The sequence below is a fragment of the Raphanus sativus genome, chromosome 5 (assembly GCF_000801105.2).
Source record: "Raphanus sativus cultivar WK10039 chromosome 5, ASM80110v3, whole genome shotgun sequence".
Classification (NCBI taxonomy): Eukaryota; Viridiplantae; Streptophyta; class Magnoliopsida; order Brassicales; family Brassicaceae; genus Raphanus; species Raphanus sativus.
In genome coordinates, this window is record NC_079515.1 from 12,935,347 (window position 1) to 12,962,348 (window position 27,002).

At 35.4% G+C, this 27,002-nt stretch overlaps 5 protein-coding genes across 7 annotated transcripts; all 5 read left to right on the top strand.

The window, feature by feature from the left end:
* The first annotated feature begins 5,904 nt into the window (after window positions 1-5,904).
* Window positions 5,905-7,593, top strand: LOC108856621 (putative E3 ubiquitin-protein ligase XBAT35). Of its 2 annotated transcripts, none has more exons than XM_018630470.2 (3): window positions 5,905-6,015; window positions 6,197-6,344; window positions 6,601-7,593. In XM_018630470.2, the coding sequence occupies exon 3, from the start codon at window positions 6,627-6,629 to the stop codon at window positions 7,425-7,427; it is 801 nt and encodes a 266-aa protein (XP_018485972.1). In that variant the 5' UTR covers window positions 5,905-6,015; window positions 6,197-6,344; window positions 6,601-6,626; the 3' UTR covers window positions 7,428-7,593. The 2 variants fall into 2 exon arrangements, with proteins under 2 accessions (XP_018485972.1, XP_018485971.1); XM_018630469.2 differs by having other exon boundaries at window positions 6,197-6,259.
* A 2,745-nt stretch (window positions 7,594-10,338) lies between these two features.
* LOC130494858 (uncharacterized) lies at window positions 10,339-16,337 on the top strand. Its single transcript, XM_056985677.1, has 4 exons — window positions 10,339-12,582; window positions 12,684-12,847; window positions 16,114-16,151; window positions 16,199-16,337. The coding sequence occupies exons 1-4, from the start codon at window positions 11,073-11,075 to the stop codon at window positions 16,335-16,337; spliced, it is 1,851 nt and encodes a 616-aa protein (XP_056841657.1). The 5' UTR covers window positions 10,339-11,072.
* A 3,085-nt stretch (window positions 16,338-19,422) lies between these two features.
* LOC108857392 (ER lumen protein-retaining receptor B) lies at window positions 19,423-20,915 on the top strand. 2 transcript variants are annotated; one of them, XM_057010783.1, is made up of 5 exons: window positions 19,423-19,635; window positions 19,765-20,146; window positions 20,230-20,303; window positions 20,538-20,578; window positions 20,670-20,915. In XM_057010783.1, the coding sequence occupies exons 1-4, from the start codon at window positions 19,545-19,547 to the stop codon at window positions 20,576-20,578; spliced, it is 588 nt and encodes a 195-aa protein (XP_056866763.1). In that variant the 5' UTR covers window positions 19,423-19,544; the 3' UTR covers window positions 20,670-20,915. The 2 variants fall into 2 exon arrangements, with proteins under 2 accessions (XP_056866763.1, XP_018486877.1); XM_018631375.2 differs by having other exon boundaries at window positions 19,424-19,635; window positions 20,515-20,578.
* A 1,861-nt stretch (window positions 20,916-22,776) lies between these two features.
* Window positions 22,777-24,245, top strand: LOC108862876 (xyloglucan endotransglucosylase/hydrolase protein 3). The gene is made up of 4 exons (XM_018637138.2): window positions 22,777-22,995; window positions 23,144-23,244; window positions 23,339-23,532; window positions 23,657-24,245. The coding sequence occupies exons 1-4, from the start codon at window positions 22,800-22,802 to the stop codon at window positions 24,033-24,035; spliced, it is 870 nt and encodes a 289-aa protein (XP_018492640.1). The 5' UTR covers window positions 22,777-22,799; the 3' UTR covers window positions 24,036-24,245.
* Window positions 24,246-25,048: 803 nt separating this feature from the next.
* Window positions 25,049-26,768, top strand: LOC108862877 (RPM1-interacting protein 4). The gene is made up of 4 exons (XM_018637139.2): window positions 25,049-25,231; window positions 25,802-26,212; window positions 26,300-26,476; window positions 26,574-26,768. The coding sequence occupies exons 1-4, from the start codon at window positions 25,226-25,228 to the stop codon at window positions 26,592-26,594; spliced, it is 615 nt and encodes a 204-aa protein (XP_018492641.2). The 5' UTR covers window positions 25,049-25,225; the 3' UTR covers window positions 26,595-26,768.
* Window positions 26,769-27,002: the final 234 nt, after the last annotated feature.

Consider the following 27,002-nt stretch of genomic DNA (forward strand, 5'->3'; position numbering starts at 1 on the left):
CATCATCCCTTAGTGTACTTGTTGCACGTCACTAATAAGCATTTTCTAGAATCCTACAAACAATGTTCCAATTATTCAACACACAATTGACATCTTTTTATTATATGAACAAACTCGTGTTATTTTAAAATAGATATGTTCTTACAGCTTCCTAAAACCTTCAATCTCTGGAATGTTGGGTTCAAATTCAATCTTCGAACATTCTTTAATATTGGTAATGAATTTGAATCTCCCTAATAAAAAAATGTTATATTTATGTAAGGACGTTTAAGTAAAGTGGACATTACAGTTATGAAATATAAATATTTCCTACCTTGGTCCCTTCATTTGCCAAAAACTTAAAACATACAAAACAACATTTGCTCTCCTTTCAATTTGCCAAAAACTTAAAACACACAAAACAACATTTGCTCTGGTAGAATTCCAATAAGCATCTATCTCGAGAGCATTACTTTCATACGCAATATACTTAACATGAGTATACCTGAAATTTTGAAGAGTTCTACAATTTAAAATAGACTACACATATAATTAAACGAAAATATTGGATTTAATAAACCATATCACTTACACTGGACTTACTAAGATAAAAACTATTTTTGGTTTTATCAGGCCTCCAGGCTCTCCAACTTCTTCAAGTTCCCCAACACAAACCATAGATCCATAGATGTCTATTGATTAAGTCAGGAGTACGTGAATTAGTAGATAATCCCATGTAAAATTTACATATTCATATCAGTATCTCATAATAATTAAATTAGTAAAAGAAGATTCAACAGTACACTTTAGTAAACATACCTACATGAGTGTATAGGATGTGCAAGGCCTCCTGGTATGGTTTTAGAATCTTTAAAACCATAATACAATTATAATTTTGATGTAATCCCAACATTATTAATTTATAGAGGTTTCAATGTAGTTGTATTTTGTTGTTGTTGTGACCTTTTTAATAACCATATTTTCTTCCATGATAGAATGGAATTGGTTTTTTGTAGTCCTAAATTTCCTGAAATTGTGAACAAGTTTGAAATTATATATCTAATACCATTCACTTTCACCCATAATGGTTCGATTTGATATCATGATTTTTCATCTACAATCATTCCTTGAATGGTGGATCCATGTAATAAAACATACATTTAGTTATTAGAAAAACTCCAAGGATCAAAATTCTAATTTCATCATAAATATTAATCTAACTTTTTCATCACCAAAGAACATCTATGTTTCTTCACGGTTTCTTGCAGAATCATTCCTCTATTTACTGATAACCTTCACACGCACTGCGGGATTGGTTATGGTAAACTTAAAATTTATAAACATAAATCTTTGAACTTACACACAAAATAGAAAACAGAGATTATAAGCTATATATTTAAAATAAATTCAAAAACTGTATAAAATTTACTGTTTGCTGTATCATTCCAGTCAGAGCTGATATTTAGGCCATATTGATCTGTTGCAAGTATTGGATGCTTGCCTGAAACAGGATGTTGCCTCTTCATAGACACGATTTGACGCCTTTGAGCTCTAGTAGCTCTGTACAAAACTTGTTTATGATGTGGTAGCTCTTCTGTCTTGTTTTCTACACCATCACCCATGTTTGACAATGTGAAAAATTAGCATCTTAATGTCTTTTTCAAAGGTTTTGAAAACGATGTACTATATTCCAAAAATATTTTTATTGTAGAATATATACATAATTGTCCCTCTTTTTGCAGAGTTTGTAGTGTCTTTGAGCTTTTGCAACTTTTTGAATATGTTGATCATAAAAAACAAAGTCTTTGCCCATTCGAACTCCTCTTTTGTCAAAAGTTGTAAAATTGTGCCAATTTGAACTCCTCTTTTGTCAAAAGTTGTAAAATTGTGCAACTCGTAGATCACAATAATACAGTTGTTTGCTTCCACATAGAATCATCGGGATCAACAAATATCACAACCAATTTGGGAATAAAAATTTAGATATCGATTACAATCTCTGAAAATAATTTAGAAATTTAGAAATATAAATTAATCTCTACTCATATCTATATATTTTATCTTCTAAATAACAACTTTAACAATACCAAAATTAGAAATTTTTCCTAATTTATTTAATCATATTATTCGTTTAAAAGTAATATAATAAATTATATTAAGATTTTGAATAGGTATTGACTCAGTTATACTCCCTCTTTTTCGATTTAATTGTCGTTGTAGGGAAAATTTTCCGTTTCAAAATAAGTGTCGTTTTAGAGTTTCAATGCAAAATTTATTAAAGATATTATCCATTTTATTTTTCTATTGGTTGAAATATGGTTAGGTGTATAGGTAATTGTGTTTTTATTTTTGAAATATACAAAATCATATGTTTTCTTAATTTGTGTGCATAAATCTAGAACGACAAATAAAATGAAACGGAGGGAGTACTAGATATGACGCGTAATTCTTGATATGGTCTGTTAAATTTCCTAATATATTGATCCGAAGATGGAAACTTATCAGTATGCTTGGATTCTATGGTACATCTGGAAAGGAAGGAATAATAAGGTTTTCAGTAACTTAGATGTGGATCCGAGAGATACTTTGAAACTGGCAGAGACAGAATCAACACTTTGGATGGAGGCACAAAACGCAGATACACAGAATTTGGTGCGACAAGTTGAGGTAGTACCACAGACGGCAATACCAGGACGTTGGTGTTTCATAGATGGTTCGTGGAAAGACAAAGACAGTTTCTCCGGCCAAGGTTGGTATAGTACTTTAGAAGGTTTCGACAGTTTGATGGGAGCACGGAATGTCAGAGCAAGTCTTTCTCCCCTCCACTCGGAGGTAGAGGCTCTGATATGGGCAATGGAAAGTATGAAAAATTTGCGTCAGTTCAGGGTTACGTTTGCAACGGATTGTTCTCAATTGGTAAAGATGGTTTCGGAACCAGAGGAATGGCCAGCTTTTGCAAGTTATTTGAAAGATATAAAGACCCTTAAAGACGGTTTCATCAACTCAGACATTATTCATGTACCAAGACAGCAGAATATGCAGGCGGATCGACTAGCACGTAGTGCCAGGACACAACCGTCTTTTGTTGTTCACATGGATGCAGAGTTGCCGGCATGGTTTTCAGCGACCGGATGAGAGTGTGTTTGTTTTTCTGCTGATGACAAAAAAAAAAAAAAAAAAAAATATAGGTAATAAAAATTTATATTTTGATACATCGATTTAGAAATGTTTTTAAAACATTTTAATTTTTTTCGTCAACCTAAAATCTTTAGTAATATTTAAAATAAATTCTTATCCCATTTTATTATCAGAAATTCAAAATATTTGGCATAATAATTAAAGAATATGATAAATTATTTCCAAATTTGGAAGAATATACTTATCAACATATGTTAAATACGAAAAATACATGCATAAAATATTGTATGTTGAATCTTTTGAACATCGTAGGATAATGACAAATTTTTAGACTTTACCAAATTTTATTGGGTTTATAAAGGTTTTAACTAAATCCAAACTGGATTATATACAGCCACCGGATTTATCGTTTGACCGCGAATTTGAGTTGGGTACAAAAATATTTTTAAAAGTTATTAAAACCCTTATAAATCTATACTATTAAATTAGTTCAGAAGATGTCAAATAAACTTATGTCTTACAACTATATAGATAATATTGTAACATAAAATTGTACATACAAAATCTCAAATAGACTAAATGATAAATTATATAATTTTAAAAATAAATCATACTTTTCTTCGATATAAAGCGACTTTTTAACTTAATATTGTACATCAAAACCAAAACACTAATTCACATCAGCCATTGTTATTAGCCGGAAGGAAATCTATATTTTTGAAGCGCTGATCAAAATATAGAAGTGTTTAAAGAATCTCAATTCTCACAAATCAAACCGAAAATCATGGTACGAATGATGTTATGGGTATTAGTCTTGCTCCAACATGATGGTCTTCATCAATGTGTTTGGGCCTTTTATGTTCTGAACAAACGAGGCACCCTCGTTGTCGTTTGTGACTATCACAAATGTTTTTTTGTGTATAAATAACAGTTTTTGTGAAAAGTGGAGAGTAAAACTCTAATTAAATATTAAACTATAACGGGGAAAACATGAAACATATTTATCTCATTAGTGGATTAGTTAGTCCGTAAATATGGTTAAGCCTAACTGAAGTTGTTAGGGGTAGTTGTTGTTTGGTACTGTTTCCTCTATTCAATACTATTACAAACTCTGAAAGCATCGTCATGAGTCATGTTTATCACAAATGTAAAACCGGATCAGTCCAGACCAATTCTTCCTCGTCAGGTCTAACTCGTAGAACAAAGGTTTACGATTAATGAACTTATAATGATCATTTTCACAAGCTGCTGGACTAACAATCAAATCCACAAAACTTTAAATTTAGATTAACACAAGGTATCCGGTCATTAAGAATGTTATAACGGTTCTTTCCGCTGGTTTTTAATGGGTTTTAAAAATAAATGTCCATTTAGATCGATTAAATTTAATGATTTTTAAACGGCTAATTTTGCGAAGACCCATTTATTAAACAAGGTTCTTCTTAGAATTAGTGGAGATCATTTTAACTTAATATATTTAATTAATTATTATTCGTAGGAAAATGTGATTGTGTAGTTTTGGCGAAAAATTCGATTTTGCTGGTTTTGACGGAAAAATTCTGATTTTTCAATTTTGACGAAAAATACAATTTTTAATTTTGGCAAAAAAATCGATTTTACGGTTTTGTCGAAAACACATATTTTTACGGTTTTGGCAGAAAAATCTGATTTTACAGTTTTGACAAAAAAAAAAACTTGACTTCGGAATTTGGCAAAAAAATAAGTCTAAATAAATTTAAATGGATTAGTGCATAATTTGTAGATCTAAATAGATATTCCTAATATAAGTTTAAAATAATTCTAAGCGGATATGAATTTTAAATAGGATGAAATGATGAATCTTGAGACGAATGTAAATGGAGTGAGTTTTACCATTTTTAACATCCAACCGGTCACCAACTTCTTACATACAAATTGTAAGGCCGACAACAACTGCTTATAAAACATATAATAAATGTACTACGCAAATCACGTTTATACCACAATTAAAAAGATTGAAGACATTAACAAAATTTCCAAAATTAATCATGTTATGTGGGTAAAATTTCGGTCTTACATTCTTTTTTTTTTTTGTAAAAAGTCTTGCATTCATTTGGATGAAACAATATTCGTTTGAAATTTCTTAGATTTATATAAATTGGATCATATATAAGGCTTGAGCTTTAAACCCTTTTATCAAAAAAATAAATAATAATAAAACTTGAAATCCGAATTACTTATTTAGGTATTTCAAACTTTATTATTAAATAATTAAAATATAGCAAAAAATACTTGTACTAAATCAATCTTTATCCAAATTAATGAGTATTTAGATAATGATTTTAACTACAAAAAGTTTTTTGACCCTAACCAATTACTCATAATTTATTAGATATATTTTAAGTAATACTTTTTGTATTCTAATTATTTGCTCCTGAATCTTAACTGTATATTTTGTCCCAAAATGTGAATTGTACAATCCTATTAAAACATAAACTAAGATTTTAACTTCAGCGGAAGTACAAGTTAACGGAGAAAACCGACAAGAATCGAATGCAATTGTCATGTGGTTAACAAATTTTCCATTTCCAGACAAGCAAATGACTCTCCATCGTTAGTTTCGGTAGTGTGGGTACAAAACTGTAATAAATACCCTTATGGTCTTATGGTCTTATGGTCTTATGGTCTTATGGTCCACAAGAAAATAACACTAAAAATCAAAAGAATTATCAATAAAGACACATAAATGGATGGGTAAATAAGTAATTTGAAAACCTGATGGTCCAGTAAATAACGCTTACCCGTTACACCAACACCACCAATCGTGGGCGTCTTCGTGCTTGTACACATTTTTTATATACAGTACTCTCCTTCTTTCACATAAAGATAAAGCGAGAAGAAAAGAGTTCAACTTCAAAGGTATCAATCATGTTATGTAAATAAAGCTATCTCTATATATATATATATATATATTTATATATTCTTCTGTGAAGTATTATGATTGCTGTCTGACACTGATCTTTAAAGAAATATAAGAATCGGAATTACTCTCTCTCTTCTTTTGCCAGAATAATTAAAAGGTATATTCTATTTATTACAGATCTGCTCTTGGATTTCGGATTCTGCTACAAACGAAGAAAGCCAAAGTGTTCATCTGTTCACTGTAAGAAACTCTGGAAATTTTCTCCGGAAACTATGCTTTTCTAACGAAGCTAGCTTAGAAAAGTAAAAATAGTTTGGATTAAAAGGTCAGCAAAATTTCCTCTATGGTAACAAAGTTTTTTAATTTGTGTATGTTATTTACATTGAAAAATCATTTTGTTTCTCGGGAAGATTTCATCTAGGGGTTGATACTCTGATATTTTTTTTGAGCTTCGATTTCAATTTCCTAGATATCTGAGTTAGGGAAGCTGAGATACTGGGTTTATTCCACTCCTCGATTTTCCCGAGAAATCTTTTGTTTTTTGTTTTTTCTAACACGAATTTTCTTGTTTCTTTTCTCAGTTCATATTCTCTAAGCTCAGTAAAAGATGATGCAAATGGAGGGTGGTGATAGGCTGAGAGTGACGTTACTAGATTGTATGGAGACTGGCCGGAGCTCGTTACCGGGATTGACTCTTGAAGCTATTCTAATGGCCGACAGAAACGGAGCCTCGCCGCAGCCTCTGCCGTCGAGGAACCAATCAAATCGGACACTTCTTGATGTAATGCAGAGAGAGCACCGACACGACTACAGCCCCCGGGACAAGACCGCTTGGAAGTCTCTCCGTGAAAAGCTCCGCCTCAAACGCAATGCTACCGTTTGGATCTCGTCGAATCCTATCCCGAGTTTGAATACCCCTGTCCTTAACCGGGACAATAACGACAGTCACCAGCTCGGTTCTCTCCTCTCCAACTCCAGAAACGAAGGGGGACAATCACAACCGGGGTCTGCTCCCAGCGGCGGAGTAACGGCGGAGGGGAGGTTACAATTAGGAGCGGTGTTGGCGGAGGAGAGAGCTTTGTCAGCGAGGGAAGAGGAAACGCCGCCGGTGACGACAGACATGCAGCCGGCAAGGATGTCGTTGATGGAGTTGTTGGATGAGAACGAAGGGCAAATGAACTTGGTAGGAGGAGGAGACGGAGAGGAAGAAGATGAGAGAGGAGCGGTGGAGGAGACGGCAGCGGCGGCGGAGATAAGTTGTTGTGTTTGTATGGTAAGAAGCAAAGGAGCTGCGTTTATCCCGTGTGGTCATACGTTCTGCAGGTTGTGTTCGAGAGAGCTTTGGGTTCAAAGAGGAAACTGTCCCCTATGCAACACCTCCATTTCAGAAATTCTTGATCTCTTTTAGTCATTTTCTTTTCTCGTTTAATTATCATATTTAGGTTGTCTTATTTCTTGTTGTAATGTGTTGTTGAAAACTGAAGAGAAACTCTGATGAATATCTCTCTCTCTCAGATTCATGCAAGTGTTAAACCTTTTTCTGTTATTGGAGAAAATAGTTAAATTATATCAAACTATTACCACTAATCATCATTAATATACATAAAAACAATTAAAATATTTAAATTCATATAAAACATGACAACATAAACCAAAGCTTTATTTACAGATATCATCTTATTGAAAAACTTCACCAAACCCATCCATCTTTTTTTACATGTGTAATATGCAACCAAAATACAATGAAGGAGTTGGGAGAGGAAAACAATTTATGGTTCATATTTAATATTTCTGTCACTGATGTGTGTTGGAAGAGATTCAATAAGTGGTCGTTCAAGACGTGAACAATCTTCCGACTATACTTATGGCTAACAACATCACCTAACTGAGAGATTCACTGGTTAACAACTCTACTTGCTGCGTGTTAAGACAAGTGTCTTTGTTACACATTTGAATTAACTGATAGCTTTGAAAATTGAAGTGTAACACCTCATAAAGAAGTATCAATGTTAAATACCTTAGCTCCGGTTGAGCCTTCTCATTTTTTTTTTGGCATCGCTTATTTTGACACCAATATCATCTCTACAATTAATAACTCCTTCCCAAGAAACCAACCTCATCCTTGACTAGAATATGTCCGAAACATTACCTTGCATCACCATCTTGGAATATTTCACTAATTTTTTAGTTGCCACTGAAAAATGTATAAATATGCTTTCGGTATTTACAACATTCCAAATGATCATAGCTGTTAAACTCATTGGAATGTTAGATCCAAAATCAAGCCCAACATATATAAGAAAATAGATTTTAGTGACTGACAAATCGTATCGATATGAAAAAAACTACCGGTATTCATTCAAAAGACAGTCAAAATCCTATAGATCACCCATCCTTCAATTGCTCTAGCTCCAGCACGTTTAACTCTTGAGTACTCTCTGGATGGTTAACCAAAAATATAAGTGCACTTCATGTCATAGATAACCAAATCAATTCTTATAAACCATTTCCACCTAATATATTACCACAAACCTGTAGTATTACATATAATTCACTTATTGGTGCTATAACAACTGAACGTCAGCCCTTGGTGTCCCGTATGATCATAACTTCTTAGATCTGGGAAATACTCTCATCCTCCTATGCAAAACCTAGCAGGGGCACATAAAACAACTTAAGGCACAACTAAAGGATGTAAAAAATAGAGAAAGACATCAATGCTTACCTTCTACGGCTTACCATACGTCTGTACCAAAAGACCTCCAACGATAAGAGAACTTCATGAGAAGCTACTCAATCATGAAGCTAAACACTTGGATGCTGCATCCACTCTTTCTTCTCAGTTTTTCATAATGGCCAATGATGTTCAACGAAACAAAAACAATCATTTAACAAATCTCGAAACAACTCTCACCAACTACCCAACTACAATGGCAACAATACCAACATAACATGGCAGCAGAACCAGCAATACAATAGGCAGGGTCACGTCCGTCTATACCATATCTATATATACTCTTGTAAATGTCTGTGAATAATAAGAACGACATCACATCTTTATTTTATACGTCTGATTATTAATACAAAAATCTTTGGACCGTTTAGATACTTTACATTCACTTTATTGCTGATCAACTATGCAAACAATAATAATGCAAAAATTTACAAATAACAATGATATGCACATTTAAACTAGAACAACAATACATATATTAAAATTCCATAATAAATCATTTTGCCACATACTCCATAGGTGTATTTTGAGTTACTATCAAAATTCAAGACTACAATTTGTTGTGCAATTATGGCAAACACTTTCCTCTCATATTATCCTACTTGTACTTGTCCACGTAACTATTCATTTTGCAAAAATAAAGATATTATAATCCGGCTATATAATATTTGAATATTTTTTTTACAAAATAAATTAAAAAATACTCTAATACTTTTTATAGATTTTATTTTACTAAAATATTTCAACATCTAGTCGAGATTTTGAATGAACATGTTTTTTTTTCTTTGCCATCCTCGAAGGTCTTTTAGATGAGTACAAATCGTTCATTGATCAGGTGGAAGGCCGTGACAGACCTCCAACGATAAGAGAACTTCATGAGAAGCTACTCAATCATGAAGCTAAACACTTGGATGCTGCATCCACTCTACCTTCTATGTTTGCCATACCGGCCAATGATGTTCAACGAAACCAAAACCAAAAACAATTGTTCTACAAATCTCGAAACAACTCTCACCAACTATCCAACTACCATGGCAACAATACCAACATGACATGGCAGCAGAACCAGCAATACAATAGGCAGGGTCACGTCCGTCTAAACCATATCTATATATACTCTTGTAAATGTCTGTGAATAATAAGAATGACATCATATCCTTAATTTATACGTCTGATTATTAATACAAAAATCTTTGGACCGTTTAGACATTTGACATTCACTTTATTGCTGATCAACTATGCAAACAACACTACAAGAAAACAACACTTTGGCGAGGACAATTAACGAGGAAATATGATCCTCGTAATTTTACGACGAGTTTACGAGGAATTTACAAAGAAAGAACAAAACGTCGTTATTTCCTCGTAAAGTAACGAAGAAAACATTTCGTCGTAAAACCATCGTAACATTACGTGGTTTTAACGAGGAAATACACTTTCCTCGTAAACACCACGTAAACCTTGCATCATCTTTACGAGGAAATGAGAAAATATACTTTCCTCGTAAAACCCACGTAAATTCACGTCTTCTTTACGAGGAAATACTTTACGTGAACTTAACGAGGAATTATAAAACACGTTTTTTTGGCTACCTACCTATTCCTCGCAAATTCATCGCAAAACTTCAACTACCAGATTCGAAAATTTTCTATAAATATGGAAGTTTCAACATCATTTTAAACACACCAACAAGAACAAAAAAAAGTGAAAAGAAAAAAATGTCAGGCTCCGGGAATGTCTACGAGTTGCGGAGCTAGATGTATATGCATAGAGATGCTAACGGGAGAGTGACGAAAGAATACATTGCGGGACTGGAGACATTTATGCATCAAGCAGATTCCACACCGCTCGCCCTAGAAAGCGGTAAGATGTTCTGTCCATGTCGGAAATGCAACAATTCGAAATTGACAAATCGTGAAAATGTTTGGAAGCATTTAATAAATAGAGGTTTCACGCCAAATTACTATATCTGGTTTCAACATGGAGAAAGTTATAATAATTATGATTAGAATGAAGCTAGTAGTAGTAATAGCAATTTTCAGGAAGAACCGGTTGCTCATCATTTGCATAATGAACATAGTTACCATCAGGAGGAGCAGATGGTAGATTTTGATAGGGTTCATGATATGGTAACTGATGCATTCGTAGCTCATGATGAAGATGAAGAACCTAACATAGATGCAAAAAAAATTTATGAAATGTTAAATGCGGCGAATCAACCACTTTACAGTGGTTGTAGAGAAGGTCTCTCTAAATTGTCGTTGGCTGCTAGAATGATGAATATTAAAACTGATCACAATCTACCTGAAAGTTGCATGAATGAATGGGCAGACTTGTTTAAAGAGTATTTGCCGGAAGACAATGTGTCTGCTGAGTTCTTATTATGAGATTCAGAAACTGGTTTATAGTCTTGGGTTGCCTTCGGAGATGATAGATGTTTGCATCGACAACTGCATGATCTACTGGGGAAATGATGAGAAGTTAGAAGAATGTCGATTCTGCAAGAAGCCACGATTCAAGCCGCAAGGACGGGGACGTAATAGGGTACCGTACCAAAGGATGTGGTACCTACCAATTACAGACAGATTGAAAAGATTGTACCAATCAGAGCAGACTGCCGGAAAGATGAGATGGCATGCCGAGCATACTCAGACGGATGGTGAGATGACACATCCATCAGATGCAAGAGCCTGGAAACATTTTAACAAAGTATATCCGGAATTCGCTAGCAATATCCGGAATGTGTATCTCGGATTATGCACTGATGGATTTAGTCCATTCGGAATGTCAGGGAGACAATATTCATTGTGGCCAGTCTTTCTTACGCCATACAACATGCCACCAGAGATGTGCACGCAACGAGAGTTGCTATTCTTGACCATATTAATACCTGGTCCAAAACATCCTAAAAGGTCGCTGGATGTTTTCCTGCAACCTCTGATAAAAGAGTTGAAGTATTTATGGTCAACTGGGGTGAGGACGTATGACTGCTCAACGAAGACGAATTTCACGATGCGAACGATGCTTTTGTGGACCATAAGTGACTTTCCTGCCTATGGGATGTTGTCGGGATGGACTACACATGGGAGATTAGCTTGTCCATATTGTAATAGAGCGACAGATGCGTTTCAACTGAAGAATGGAAGGAAGACAAGTTGGTTCGATTGTCATCGTCGATTTCTTCCCATTGGCCATCCGTACCGAAGAAACAAGACATTGTTTAGGCACAAAAAGGTTGTGAGAGACACTCCTCCTCCATATTTAACTGGAGAAGAAACTGAAAAGCAACTCGATTACTATGGAGCTTTGGAAACAGTTCCTCGTGGTGGTAATTGGCATGTCCCCCCTAATATGCCTGATTCTTACGGTGTTCATCACAACAGGCACAAGAAGAGTATATTTTGGGAGTTGCCATATTGGAAGGATCTTCTTCTGCGCCACAACCTCGATGTGATGCATATAGAGAAGAATTTCTTTGAGAACATCATGAATACAATATTGAATGTCCCGGGGAAGACAAAAGACAACATAAAATCGAGGTTAGACTTGCCGGATATTTGCTCAAGAAGTGAGTTACATATAAACAGCAATGGGCAAGTTCCTGTTCCGATATTCAGATTGTCTTCAGAAAAAAAGTCGGTGTTGTTCAACTGGGTAGCATCAGAAGTGAAATTCCCCGATGGGTATGTTTCAAATCTGTCTAGATGCGTTGAAAAGGGTCAAAAGTTCTCCGGGACGAAGAGTCATGACTGTCATGTCTTTATGCAACGAATACTTCCCTTTGCTTTTGCAGAGCTACTTCCTACAAACGTACATGAAGCACTTGCAGGTACTATATATATTATATATTGCAGTAATTTTATATATAATGATTTAGTTTGAAATAATATATGAGTAATAATGTGTATAATTGTTTTTGGAATATACAAGGCATTGGAGCATTTTTCAGGGATCTGAGCACCCGCACTCTTAAAGTAGAAGTCGTGGAACAGCTTCAAGAGAACATTCCCATCTTATTGTGCAACTTGGAGAAGATATTTCCTCCTGGGTTTTTTGACGTCATGGAGCATCTAGATGTGCACCTCCCATATGAGGCATTGCTTCGTGGACCTGTACATTACGGATTGATGTATCAGTATGAGCGAGCCATGAAATATTTGAAGGGAAAAGCAAAGAACCTTGCAAAGGTTGAATGTTCTATAATTGCTGGAAGTTTGACGGAAGAAACTTCTCACTTCACATCGTACTACTTTGCGTCAAAAGTACGTACCCGGAGAAGAGCTCCAAGGAGATATGATGATGGTGGTGTCGCGCCAACATATGCAGTTGCTGGTGTTCCAGACATCTTTAGCCAGATTGGGCGACTGGGTGGAAAATCAAAAGAGGTTTGGTGGTCGAGTGAAGAAGACGCTCATAGTGCACACACCTATATTCTACTCAATTGTGAGGATCCATTGATTCGTTATTTTGAAAGGTAACATAAATGGACACATATAAATTAACACATATATATAATTGCCAAATATTAATTAATATAAAATGTGATTTTACAGCCTATTTGTTTCACAAGTCGAAGAAACATTCTCAGGTATATCCACAACTGTCGTAGACAAAAGGAAAGATCAACACTTTATAAAGTGGTTGAAGAATCATGTATTAACTCAAAGTCATTATTCATAAATGATATGTATTTTAACGTTCACTTTGTTTTTACAGGTTGATTTTGACGACGATGCAGATTATCCTAAGTGGTTACATGAAGTAATTCAATCTCCACATGTAAAGGTCACCACCTCACAGATGTATTTCACACGAGGCTATACTTTTCACACATATGAGTATGGTAGACAGCGGGCGACCAGTAACTATGGAATATGTGTGAAAGGGGAAACCGATTTCTACGGTATCTTGACAGAGATTATTGAAGTGGAATTTCCAGTGATATTGAAGCTGAAATGCGTCATCTTCAAATGTGAGTGGTTCGACCCCGTCGTCAACAGAGGTGTTCGGTTTAACAAATTCGGTGTAGTTGATGTCAATGGTGGACGAAGGTGCAACAAATTCTTTATTTGGCATACATGAGCAGAATAAGCTTACTTCTATGTTTTCTTTATTTTTCAGGTACAACAAATTCGAGCATTTCATCTTAGCTTCACAAGCAGATCAAGTTAGCTACCTTCCATACCCTCGGATGAGAGAATCGGGAATAAATTGGTTATCCGTGATCAAAGTTACACCTCGAGGACGAATCATTAGTGGAGAAGAACCACCATTGCAAGAAGAACAGATAAATGAAGTCGAGGAACCTGAACAACAAATTGATGACATTCTTCTCATTGATCCGCATAATCATGAGTATGAAGATCTTACCGACGATGGCACAGACGAAGCTGTTGAAGACGAGTTTAATGAAAATGATGATGTTTCTAGTGATGACGAAAATTTATCCGATTGATGTATTTGTGTTTTAATATGATTGATTTTCAGACTTAATACATGTGATTCGATTATTTTAATCATGAATTTGGGAATGTTTATAAAGAAAAAATAATATTGAGGTTTGAGGTTTTGAATGAAAAATAAAAGATTGAGGTTTGGGATTGAAATATGAAGAGTAGAAGATAGGAAAGATGGTGTTTGTGGTTTGGGGTTTTTGATTTTAGGCATTTAGAAAGCAAACCTCGTTAATTCCTCGTAGTTTACGATGAAATAACGAGGAAAATAGAAAAAAAGAAAAACGCGGGCCTCGTTAATTCCACGTAAGACAGAATCGTCGTAAAGACCTCGTAAGCTTACGTGGAATTACCGAGGCTTTCTGTTTTTTTTTTATTTCCTCGTTATTTCCTCGTGGGTTTACGAGGTTTTAACGAGATATGTTGTCTAAACCCCTAAACCCTAAACCCCAAACCCCATCTTTCTTATCTATTTTGTCTAAATCCCAAACTCCAAACCCCATTAATAATTTTATAATTTTCAAAAGATTATATTTTTAAATCTTCAAAAGATTATATTTTCAAATCTTCAAAAGATTATATCTTCAAATCTTCAAAAGATTATATTTTTAAATCTTCAAAGGATTATATTTTTGTTGCAAGATAAAAAAAATTAAATAAATAATGTGATTTTGTATAAGTTTATATTAGAAAGAAGAGATTGATATTAGAAGTTAAAGAATTGTGGTTATAAATTTTGAGGTTTGAAATGTTAAGAATATTGAGGTTAAAAGGAAGAAATGTTATGAATATATGAAGTAGAATATAAGAAAGATGGGGTTTAAGGTTTGGGGTTTTTGATTTTAGAGGTTTAGAAAGCAAACCTCGTTAATTCCTCGTAGTTTACGACGAAATAACGAGGAAAATAGAAAAAAAAGAAAAATGCGGGCCTCGTTAATTCAACGTAAGACAGAATCGTCGGAAAGACCTCGTAAGCTTACGTGGAATTTCCGAGGCTTTCTGTTTTTTTTTTTAATTTCCTCGTTATTTCCTCGTGGGTTTACGAGGTTTTAACGAGATGTGTTGTCTAAACCCCTAAACCCCAAACCCCATCTTTCTTATCTATTTTGTCTAAATCCCAAACTCCAAACCCCATTAATAATTTTATAATTTTCAAAAGATTATATTTTTAAATCTTCAAAAGATTATATTTTCAAATCTTCAAAAGATTACATTTTCAAATCTTCAAATGATTATATTTTCAAATCTTCAAAAGATTATATTTTCAAATCTTCAAATGATTATATTTTCAAATCTTCAAAAGATTATATTTTTAAATTTTGAGGTTTGAAATGTTAAGAAGATATTGAGGTTAAAAGGAAGATATATTTTGAGGTAGAATATAAGAAAGATGGGGTTTAGGGTTTGGGGTTTCGATTTTAGAGGTTTAGAAATTTACCTCGTTAAAACCTCGTAATCTACGAGGCTTTTACGAGGAATAGAAACACGGGCCTCGCTATTTTATCGTTTGATTTGGGACGGGCCTCGCAATTTCCTCGTAAGGTTACAAGGTTTTTACGAGGAACAGAAAGACGGGCCTCTTTAATTCCTCGTAACTCTACGAGGAAATTGCGAGACCTTCGTAAGTTATATATACAACCTCACACTCTCCATTCGTCCCAACTTCCACTCCATTTCCTCCCAATTTCGTCTCCAACTCCTCTCCCATTCCTCTCTCCTTCGAAAATGGTAATTTCCTCGCCCCATAATTAGTTTAGGGAATTTAGATAGGTCGTTAGTTTAGGTGGTTAGTTTAGGGAATTTAGATAGGTTTACGGATTTTATGTTCGTTAGATAGATTTTTTAATTATTGTTGATAGATTTTTAATTATTGATGATCATAAACTCAAAAATATATATTTTTGCAGGTTCGTGCGAACAGGCTTACTGCTCACTACAGAGAGATGTTCGGTGAGCCTGGTAGTCAGTTAGACCCGCCAGGTTCTTCTTCAGGTGCCGGCGGTTCCGGTTCTTCAGATCAGGAGTCTGTTCCCGAGACTCAGCAGATGTTCCCTCCGATGCCTCCTCCGATGGCTCAGCCGGTGGCTCCTCCGGTGGCTCCTCCGGTAGCTCCTCCGATGGCTCCTCCTGAGATTCCCGCCGCTGTTCATTCCGATCTCATGGTGCCACCTACTGTTCCCTTCTCGCAGTACACTGTCGAGGATATTCTCGGTATGCCAGGCAGAGCTGGTTTACCAATCATAGACCCCGAAAGACCCGACGGGACTTTGTGGTAAGTGCATTTTTAATTAATTATTTTAATTTATAACTTCATTAAATAATTTAAATTTTCATTTTTTCCAGGTTTGGGGTTGACAATTGCCTTGCGACAGATGTAACCGAGACGATTAAAGGTTACTTCTCCATGGCGCATCCAAACTGGAAGTTGACGCCGATCTACATCAGAAAGACGTGGTTCAAGATTTACGCTGTAAGTAATTCTATTAATTAATTATTTTATATTTTTTTCTTAAAATAACAGATTATTAATTTTTTTTTTGCATCAAAAGTATCATTGGTCTATCGGGGTCAGTGAGAGAGTGAGGAAGGCGTTTTACGCGAAGGCGCAAGTTCGCTTAGCGGACACGGTTTGCAACTGGAAGGGCGACTGGATCGTCAAGGGGTACACCCGTGGCAAACCCTCTGAGCTTACCACGGGTGTTTGGGACGGCCTCATCCATTACTGGAAGGATCCCAACTCCATTAGGATCGCAAACATTTGTGCTGCCGCCCGTAACACGGTAGACGAGCACGGTAACGGTCCGATGCTACACTCTACGGGCCAAAAACCCCATGCCGGTGTCCGTTTGCAAATGGTATGTAATTAGATAATAATTTTTAATTATTAATTTTAATATAAATATAATTCTAACAATTTTCTTAAATATTTTTAGGCCAAAGAGTTGGGACGTCTCCCGACTCTTCCGAAACTTTACGAGCGGACCCACAAGAACAAGGCGGGCCAGTTTTTAGATGGCAAGTCCGAGCTAATCTACAACGACATTATTGCTCGGGTTGAGGAGCGCCACACTCATCTGACCCAGCAGTCCGCCGACGGATTACCCGTAACCTTATCCACAACTGAAGTGGATAAGATTTACGAGGAGGTAAATTTTTTAACATTGTATCTTTTTTAATTATTAATTCATTAAATTTACCTTTTAAATTTAACTAACAAATATATTTTTTTTGTTTTTAAGATTGTCCCTAAGAAAAAGGGACGTACGTTGGGGATCGGTTCCGTCAATGATGTCCCGAGAGCGACATCGTGTTATGCTCAGAGACGGACCGAAGAAGTCACTCAGTTGCGTTCCGAGCTGGGCGCGACCAAAAGCCGTGTGAGTGGACTCGAGGCCTTCATCGACGTTATAGCGTCCACAAACCCGGAATGGGAAGCTTTGTTGAGGAACATGAAACAACAAAATCCCATTCCAGGCGAGTCATCGGGCACACATAACGAGGAGGATGTTACGAGGAGGAGCGAGGAATTCTACGAGGCCATGAACGAGCCTTAGTTTTTTTAGTTTTTTAGTTTTTTTTTTTCGGTTTATGTATTATAAAATCCAAAACTTAATTATATATAAAATATTTTGTTGCTTTTGAATTTTATTTAAAATTTATTTATAAACCCAAATATTTAAATACTTATTTTATTAAATTAATAATTATTATATCAAATAATATTTTTATTAGTTCAAAAATTGGCATTATACGAGTTATTTACGTCGAAATGATTTCCGAGGAATTTACGAGGAAAGCCTTACGAGGTTTTTACGAGGAAAATGTTTCAACGATTCTACATGGATTTTACAAGGAAACCTTTTCAAGGATATTACATGGAATGTACGAGGATTTATTTTCAAGGATCTTACGTGTAAGTAACGACGCGTGATTCGCGTGGTTTGTACGAGGAAAATCCGCAAGTGATTTACGAGGAATAGCGGCGAGGAACTTACGACGAAATATTAACTTCGTCTTTACGAGGAAATGAAAGACTCGCTAGTCTACGAGGAAATGGCGACGAAAGTTCTGTTACGACGGACGATAAACGACGAAACACTTTTCCTCGTTAATTCCTCGTAAACATCCTTTTACGAGGAATTAACGAGGAAAATGACCCTCGTTAAACATCTGTTTTCTTGTAGTGCAACAATAATCTAAAAATTAGAATCACCGAAAACCAAAATTTAATTTACAAATAACAATGATATGCACATTTAAACTAGAACAACAATACATATATTAAAATTCCATAATAAATCATTTTGCCGCATACTCCATAGATGTATTTTGAATTACTATCAAAATTCAAGACTACAATTTGTTGTGCAATTATAGCAAACATTTCCCTCTCATATTATCCTATTTGTACTTGTCCACATAACTATCCACTTTGTAAAAGTAAAGATATTATCATGATAATCCGGTTATATAATATTTAATTTTAAAAAAAAAATAAATAAAAAATACTCTAATATTTTTTATAGATTTTATTTTAATAAAATATTTCAACATCTAGTCGATATTTTGAATGAATATGTATTTTCCTTGTTAAATTTAGTTATGATAAAGACATATTATAATCTATTAAATCATCGATTAGTTGGTAAAATTATAATAAAAAGATCTATTATTAACTAAACCTACATTTTAAATACAAAAGACAAAAAAATATAAACTTCATATTCTTTATTTTTCCATTGACAAAACCTAATTTACACATAAAGATCTATCTTTTTAATTTTTTTTTCTTTGGATACCACATAATACTTTGTTTCAATTTAAATGAATTGTTTCAATTTAAAAAAATGTAATAAATCTTTTTATAAAAGGGTCTCTATTTTATGTTTGTCCCAAAGCCTCTGAATTATTTAAGACGGCCCTGACTATAACCATTTTGTAATCCAATTTGTTGGTAATTATGCTATGTAACCAATTGACACAGAGAAAAGCAAAACAGGTTATAGTGATAAAATTGTTTGATTTGAAATCGTGTTTTGGAAATTTACAAGGCAGGTTTATAAAAGCAAGTATACATATTTTATTTTCGGTTAATCAAAATCCGCACCGGTTTGGTATGAAACCGATATAATCCGGTTGGGTAATAAGATTTTCGTTACCCAAAATAAAGCCCACAACGAGAAGTAATGGGCTTTAGCTACCAGAGGAAGAAAGCAAAGAAGAAAACCCAGACGGGAGAAGATCGTGGAAACGGCAGCAAGGAGATCTAGCACGAACCAAACCCCGTATTGTGGTGCAGAGAAGGAGACGAAGGAAGTAGACAGAGATCGACACGAAGATGAACATTTTCAGATTAGCAGGTGATATGACTCACCTAGCCAGTGTCCTCGTCTTGCTCCTCAAGATCCACACCATCAAATCCTGCGCCGGTACGGTATCTTCATTCCCCTTTAATCACCACCCGATGATTAGTTTAGGTTTAAAATTAACGTTGACCGTAATGATCTGAATGAACTTTTGAGAATCGATTCGATTATGGTTATAATTATTTTGTGCAGGTGTGTCACTAAGGACGCAAGAACTGTACGCCATTGTGTTCGCGACGCGTTATTTGGATATTTTCACGAGCTTCGTGTCTGTCTACAACACCTTCATGAAGCTGGTCTTCTTAGGAAGCTCCTTTTCGATTGTCTGGTACATGAGGTATCACAAGGCTGTCCTCAGGACTTACGACAGGGAGCAGGACACGTTTCGCCACTGGTTCCTTGTCCTTCCTTGCCTTGTCTTGGCTCTTCTCATCCACGAGAAGTTCACCTTTCTTGAGGTGCTCTGGACGTTTTCGCTGTACTTGGAAGCTGTTGCTATATTGCCTCAGCTTGTCTTGCTGCAAAGGACTAGAAATATCGATAACTTGACTGGCCAATACATTTTTCTCCTTGGGTACCCTAAAACAATCTCTTCTCTCTTAACTGTTATTGCTTCGTCCTTGACACTTGTCTTGATTATTATCTTTCTTCTTGCAGTGGGTACAGGGGATTGTACATCCTAAACTGGATCTACCGTTACTTCACTGAGCCCCACTTTGTTCATTGGATAAGTATGTCTCTCTCTCTCATTCTCTCTACCTTAACCTTTCTTCACTGTTAATTTAAGTTAGTGTTTGGGTTTCAATAGATGCGGCATATATGTAGCTTCTTTGTTACATGAATCTTGTAGAAACCATGTTGATTCTTGCCTTTCTCATTGTCCTTCTATTCGTTGTTTTTTTTGTAAGTCTGACATATTTAAATGGACTGTGTGTGATGCAGCCTGGATCGCGGGGCTTGTCCAGACATTGCTCTATGCCGACTTCTTCTATTATTATTTCCTTAGGTAAAAACCATTACCTCATCTTCTCCTCTTAGTTCGTCCTAACTTAATTGTTCCTAACTCTAATTCTGCGTTTTGACTCTTATGTCTGTAGCTGGAAGAATAACAAAAAGCTCCAATTGCCAGCTTAATTTTCTTAAGTTTTTGATGCTCGGAAACCCTAAGGATTCAATTTGGTGCCGGTTAGAGGTTTACCAATTTACTCTGTTGGTGGTTAGTGGAGGAGACAAGCATAGATATTATGTAAACTCCAGTTACTGAACTTACACTCTCTTTTGAACCTTTTTCGTGTCTCAGCTTTTTGCTCGACTTAACTGTTACTAAAGGATTTCGAAGGACAGTACAATATCCCATCACAACAAGATGTGAACCGTTATTACAATCGGGGTGAAAATGCAACAATAATAATAATAATAATTTGGAGATAGTGCGACACCCAGCTTGATAGAAAAGATAATTAAGCTTCTCTTTTTCGTCGGCAGATAATTAAGGCTCTAAAATCTCTATCTATCACTTTCGTGACTGTTGTGCTAATTTAGAGAAGTCTTTGAGCATTAAATATGAAGCTTTACACATCTAAAACATGCACACCCATCTCTACCCAGCAATATACGATAGATTACTGTCTTGTCTTTTCGTTAATTCAATACGAAAAGAAAGGGAACACAAATTTAGAACTACAAGTCTACAACTAATATTTACGTCTGTTTTTATTTTATTAGGAAGGGTTATTAGAAGATGAAGAAACTGAGCTTAAACTCAGAGAGAAAGGTGAAAAACTATAGTTTATTATTAATGATCTGATTCAACAGAACATGGTAATATGGTTTACTTCAGTTTGATGTCATCACAGTAACATTCATTACCAGTACATTGTTAACTCTAATTTTTCCCCTCAAGATTGGAAGGAATAGACTATGAAGTCCCATATTGGACATGTAACTCTCGAAGAGACCAGGCTGAACAGCTTTCGTGAAGAGATCTGCAAGTTGATTGTCTGATCGAACATGGAGAGTTTTGAGGAAGCCGCTCTGTAACTTCTCAAGAACCACATGACAGTCATTTTCGATGTGTTTTGTCCGTTCATGAAAAACATGGTTGGAAGCAATATGAAGAGCCGATTGGTTGTCACGAAATAGAGTAGCTCGACTAGTCAAAGGACAATGCAGATCAAGCAACAGAGAAGACAACCATACAAATTCACATGTTGTGTCTGCCATAGACCGATATTCATCTTCAGAGCTATTTCTAGATACTGTGGGTTTCTTTTTAGAGCGTCAAGAGACTAAAGAATCACCCAAAAATAGAACAATCCTTGACCCGGATCATTGAAAAAACGTATCTAGATAATTCAATCCCTCTAACTGCGTATATCCCTTGGCTACTAGGCGCGCTTTGAACCTTTCTATAGTGTCATCAGAATTATATTTAATGGTGAATATCCATTTACAATCAACAGGATGTTTACCCATAGAAAGTTTACATATGGTCCAAGTTCCAGTGGTTTCTAAAGAGCCCATTTCAGATTTCTATCGCATCATTAAACTCCTTAAATTGAACAGTCTCATGAAAGGTTTTAGGTGGTGATGATGTGGTTCTGATACCATATTAGAAGATGAAGAACTAACCTTAAGCTCAGAGAGAAAGGTGAAAACCTATAGTTTGTTATTAATGATCTGATTCAACGTTTTGTTACAGACTATGTATTATTTATATAGTAATATGGTTTATTTCGTTTGATGTCATCATAGTAACATTCGTAACTGGTACAATGTTAACTCTAATAGGGTATGAGTTTTATCCCAAACATCATGTAATCCTATGATTTTTAAGGTTGTCTCGTGTATTTTTCAAGTTGAGGTAACAACACTTGGTAATCTTAACATTTCTTCTATACATATATTCTTACTACATCAAATTTTCCACGCACTCAAAATCAAATAAATGACACTCATAGTCGATAAAAGCACCATATTTCTCATAATAGCTATTGTAGAAGAGAGAATATTTAATTAAAAACTACATCTCGAAGAAAAAGAAAGAGAGAATGGTGATGGGCATGGGACAATATAAGAACTGGCGTGTTGGAGATGTATAGAGAATTTGATGTGACTCTAATCTCTTTGTCTCCACCATATCTTTCGTGCTTTCCACTTTTTCAACCTTATTAAACCAGCTTGTACGGGTGCAACACTATAGTACCTTAGAGAAAAATCAAACCAAGATGATGCATACGAAAATCATTGGTGTTTTTGCATTAGCATTATGTATAACAATGGTTGATGCTAGGTTTATCAGAGGGAGAGGAGTCGAGAAATATGTTACTTTCGGTCAGAACTATGTTGTTAAATGGGGTCAAGGTCATATTTCCACACTTCACTCTGGCAAACAAGTTGATCTCTACATGGATCAGTCTTCAGGTTAGTATCTCTTTTATACCCCGATCTTATAAAAATATAAAAAGACAAGAAACTGTTTAGTCCAAAGGGCTCTATTTATTATGATCAGATAGTGTGTGATTAAATATACTAAAGTTATACTGATTTGGCTTCTACGTACGTGAAACAGGTGCCGGGTTCGAATCCAAGAACATTTACGGATCAGGCCTCTTTCAAATGAGAATCAAAGTGCCCGGAGGAAATTCTGGTGGCGTCGTCACCGCTTTTTATGTTCGTTTGTATGATTGATAATATACATGCGTAGATGTCTAACTCAAAATTCATATTTATTAAACTGTCTATATGTATATGTATATAATGACAGTTGACTTCGTTGGGAAGTAATCACGATGAGATTGACTTCGAGTTCTTAGGCAACAACGATGGAAAACCCATAACGTTACAGACAAATATCTTTGCGAATGGAGAAGGAAACAGAGAACAGAGGTTCTTGCTTTGGTTTAACCCCATCAAACATTACCACACTTATGGGATTCTTTGGAACCCTTACCAAATTGTGTAGGTTCTCGTTACAGTCCTTAATTACTGTTATCTTCTCTATTCATTTCATGAAAAATGATAATTTTGTTTGTTCCCTAAGAATAAAATCAAAGAAATTAAATGATGGTATGATGACTGATAGGTTTTACGTTGACAACGTCCCAATAAGAGTGTACAAGAACGAGAAAGGTGTTAACTATCCATCAAAGCCGATGAAAGTAGAAGCCAGTCTCTGGAACGGTGACTCTTGGGCGACTGATGGCGGTCGGACCAAGATTAACTATGCATTCTCTCCTTTCATCGCCCATTTCCAAGACTTCTCCGGCCTCTCAGGCTGCTACGTAGATGGTCTGAGTGATAACGTTGCCACATGTGGATCTTCCAACTATTGGTGGAATGGAGGCAAATATCAAAGGCTAAGGGGATACGAACAGAAAATCTATGAGCGTTTCAGAAAGAAGTACATGAACTATGACTATTGCACTGATCACTCTCAGTACCAAAGTCCTGAATGTTATTGAAATTACATAACGTTAATTATTATAAATGCCCAGGGAAAAATAAATAAATAAGTCGCAAGGAAGATAAAATACAGAAGAGGTTAGAACGGTGGGGAACAATATCGATAATCGGCTAATAGCTTCAAAATTCTATGACAAAATGTTTTATGTACATGTCCACAATAGACAATAAAATTTATACAGATTATTACGTTTTAAAAATTTAAATTATTATTAATCAGACATTAAAAAAGAAAATTCAAATTATTATGAACACTAAACTAAATTATTATTGCCAATTTGCGCATAAAGCTTTTACGAAGATAGATTATCAGAAGTAGAATTTTTTTGTTGTTACCCCTAGAACGAACAGATGTGCTCAAACTATTGTAAGAAGTGTGACGAGAGAGATGCGCTACTAGTCATATGTTGTTCAGGATAATCCTCAATGGTTGGAGGACATGTTTGAAACTGATAAACAGGGTTGGTGTTGGTAATTTCCTTTTTTAGGTGGAGCTTCATGCTCAATGCCTTGCTGTTTTTGTTGGGTTCTCTTTAAATTTTTCAATGATGTTTTAGTACTCTCTGGCTATTTTGCTTTATTAATAAAGTTTGGCAAGCGTTATATATATATATTTCTTGTTACTATAAAAATTGCAACCGCAGTTATCTTGCACTCTATCCTGAAACGAAAATGATTAAATTATATCTCTGTAACGTGGACACCAGATATAGCCGCCTTTAAGGTGACGGCGATTAGTGTTTTTCACATTAAAAACTACCATTAATTACATAGAAATATAATACCTCTAATTTTATCTCTAATTTTATAATGCTTATTAGCCTTAGCTTCACTTTCTCGACCTTGTTTCTTTAACACAACTTTCATTAGAAACTTGAATATTTGGGTTACAATAAGAGAGAGAGTCGTTAGAAACTTTAAAACTACAATACATTGAAAAAACAAACTACAATACATTACATCATAAAGGATTGCTAGAAACCTAAAACGCGATGACAGTGAATTCAAAGAAGAACTCTAATGCGTCAACAGAAAAAAGTTGGCGAATACAATCATCACTAGTCAACGTCGTTTGATAGACCTCTCTCTCTCTCTTTCTCTCTCTCTCTTTCTCTCTCTCTCTCTCTCTCTCCCTCTCTCTCTCTCTCTCTCAAGGTACATCTTTTGCAATCTCTCTGGAGCTCCTCTCATGGCAGTAAGTTTCTTCAAGTGTTCTTTTTATCTTTTGTAAACTCTCTGGAGTTCTTCTTATTGTTTCAGTTTCTTGAATCTCTTAAAAGTTAAAAACCTTTATTCGTAAGGATTTGGACAAAGCGAGTCATATCTATTTCTTGATTACTGCATTTATGGTTCTTGATTGCGATGTAGTTATTATTTAAATTGTATGATTCTTATTGTAAATTGTACTGCACAGCGCAATGGTTTAGTGTGTTTGACATTGTACTAAAAATGATTGTTATTGTATCATTTGTATTTCTTTCTCAAAAAAAAATGGAGATTCTTATTGTAAGATAAGAAAAGGGTCATGCTATGTTTTCTGAATTTGCTTCCATACGTAGAATGAAATTAGCCATTTGTTTGTGGAGTTCCCATTTCTTACCGACAACGAAACTGCAAAGACCTTGTCTTCTTGCTATTTCTTGGTCTCTGATGATTGTTTCTCTAAGAGTCTTTATTACGATTCTACCCTTTTGTTTCCTATTATTGCAAGTTACATTGTTGTTGTTGAACTGATTTGAAATGTTTTTAACATTATGGCTGCAAGGAGCGTCCGAATGTTCCCAAATTTGGAAACTGGGAAGACGAAGAGGATGTTCCTTACACAGCTTACTTTGAAAATGCCAATAGAGCTCGAGCTCCCGGCGGCATTGTAGTGAACCCGAACGACCCAGAAAATTACTCTGATTCGCAGTCTCAAGCTCCTCCTCCTCCTCCTTCAATAACCAAACCTGAGAAAGTTGAACCGCTTAGAAGATCGCTTGAAAAGATGAGAAGCACCGAAGAGAGCGAGTTGAAGCAGATTAGTGATGCTGGCGGTGCAACAAAAAAAGCTGATAACAAAAGACAAGGAAGGGCTTCTCAAAACAATGGTAATGAGAAGTCACCGTTGCATAAGAATACATATGATGGCATTGGAAGATCAAAGCCCAAACCCAACCTTAGAACTGATGATAGCGTAAGTACAATAGTCAGCTTTGATCTTCTTTGAAGCTCTCTGTTCTGTCTTGGTACGTACTCTATCTAATTATAACTGTTTTTGTAGCCTGAAAAGGTGACGGTGGTGCCCAAGTTTGGTGATTGGGATGAGAATAATCCGGCGTCAGCTGATGGGTACACACACATTTTCAACAAAGTCCGTGAAGAGAGGAGCTCTAATGTGAGTGGAGGATCTTCAAGAACTCCGCCTCGCCTCCGCAATAACCCTCCCAAAACTTCCAGAGTAAGACATTCTCCTTCAAGCTCATTGCTTCTGATTATAAAATGTTTCAAATTGTTTTTCTTTAACAATGTTTTTTTTTTCTTTCTGTGATTGACAGTGTTGCTGCTTTGGCTTTTGAAGAAAATGAAATGGAAACGTTTGTGTCAGGAAGATTGTATATACCTATCGAGGAATCAGTGTGTTGTAATCTTAATGATCAGACGCGTTCGTGCTTCTTTTGGATCGAATAATCACACTATGTTCTGTAATTTTTTATTTTGCTTTTGATGTTGTCGTGCTACACATTCCAGTTTCGGACTTGCTTGCAAACTCGCTATATCTTGGTATGGGACGGACGACCTATTTGGTGAACCTGTGTGATTGGATAACAGAGATGTTTGAGTACCTCTCAAGTTTCCCCCCCTCAAAATTTAAAGTTATTAACTCACGAATATCAAAACATTAAACTGACAATGAGGTAAGCCTACTTTGATGCAAGACCCCTGACTTTTATGAATCAAGCCAATATATACCCTACAAACCTGGC

What these genes read in the sequence shown, in the direction of transcription:
- LOC108862877 (XM_018637139.2), top strand. An exon ending in ACCTTAGAACTGATGATAGC is followed by an intron (nt 26,213 to 26,299) that starts GTAAGTACAATA and finishes CTGTTTTTGTAG; the next exon opens with CCTGAAAAGGTGACGGTGGT. An exon ending in ACCCTCCCAAAACTTCCAGA is followed by an intron (nt 26,477 to 26,573) that starts GTAAGACATTCT and finishes TGTGATTGACAG; the next exon opens with TGTTGCTGCTTTGGCTTTTG.
- LOC108862876 (XM_018637138.2), top strand. Translation starts at nt 22,800, where the DNA reads ATGATGCATACGAAAATCATTGGTGTTTTTGCATTAGCATTATGTATA. An exon ending in CTACATGGATCAGTCTTCAG is followed by an intron (nt 22,996 to 23,143) that starts GTTAGTATCTCT and finishes TACGTGAAACAG; the next exon opens with GTGCCGGGTTCGAATCCAAG. An exon ending in TGGAACCCTTACCAAATTGT is followed by an intron (nt 23,533 to 23,656) that starts GTAGGTTCTCGT and finishes GATGACTGATAG; the next exon opens with GTTTTACGTTGACAACGTCC.
- LOC130494858 (XM_056985677.1), top strand. Translation starts at nt 11,073, where the DNA reads ATGAATGGGCAGACTTGTTTAAAGAGTATTTGCCGGAAGACAATGTGT. An exon ending in CGTACATGAAGCACTTGCAG is followed by an intron (nt 12,583 to 12,683) that starts GTACTATATATA and finishes GGAATATACAAG; the next exon opens with GCATTGGAGCATTTTTCAGG. An exon ending in ACTGCTCACTACAGAGAGAT is followed by an intron (nt 16,152 to 16,198) that starts GTTCGGTGAGCC and finishes GTTCTTCTTCAG; the next exon opens with GTGCCGGCGGTTCCGGTTCT.
- LOC108857392 (XM_018631375.2), top strand. Translation starts at nt 19,545, where the DNA reads ATGAACATTTTCAGATTAGCAGGTGATATGACTCACCTAGCCAGTGTC. An exon ending in CACCATCAAATCCTGCGCCG is followed by an intron (nt 19,636 to 19,764) that starts GTACGGTATCTT and finishes TATTTTGTGCAG; the next exon opens with GTGTGTCACTAAGGACGCAA. An exon ending in TTCTATTATTATTTCCTTAG is followed by an intron (nt 20,579 to 20,669) that starts GTAAAAACCATT and finishes TTATGTCTGTAG; the next exon opens with CTGGAAGAATAACAAAAAGC.
- LOC108856621 (XM_018630470.2), top strand. Translation starts at nt 6,627, where the DNA reads ATGATGCAAATGGAGGGTGGTGATAGGCTGAGAGTGACGTTACTAGAT.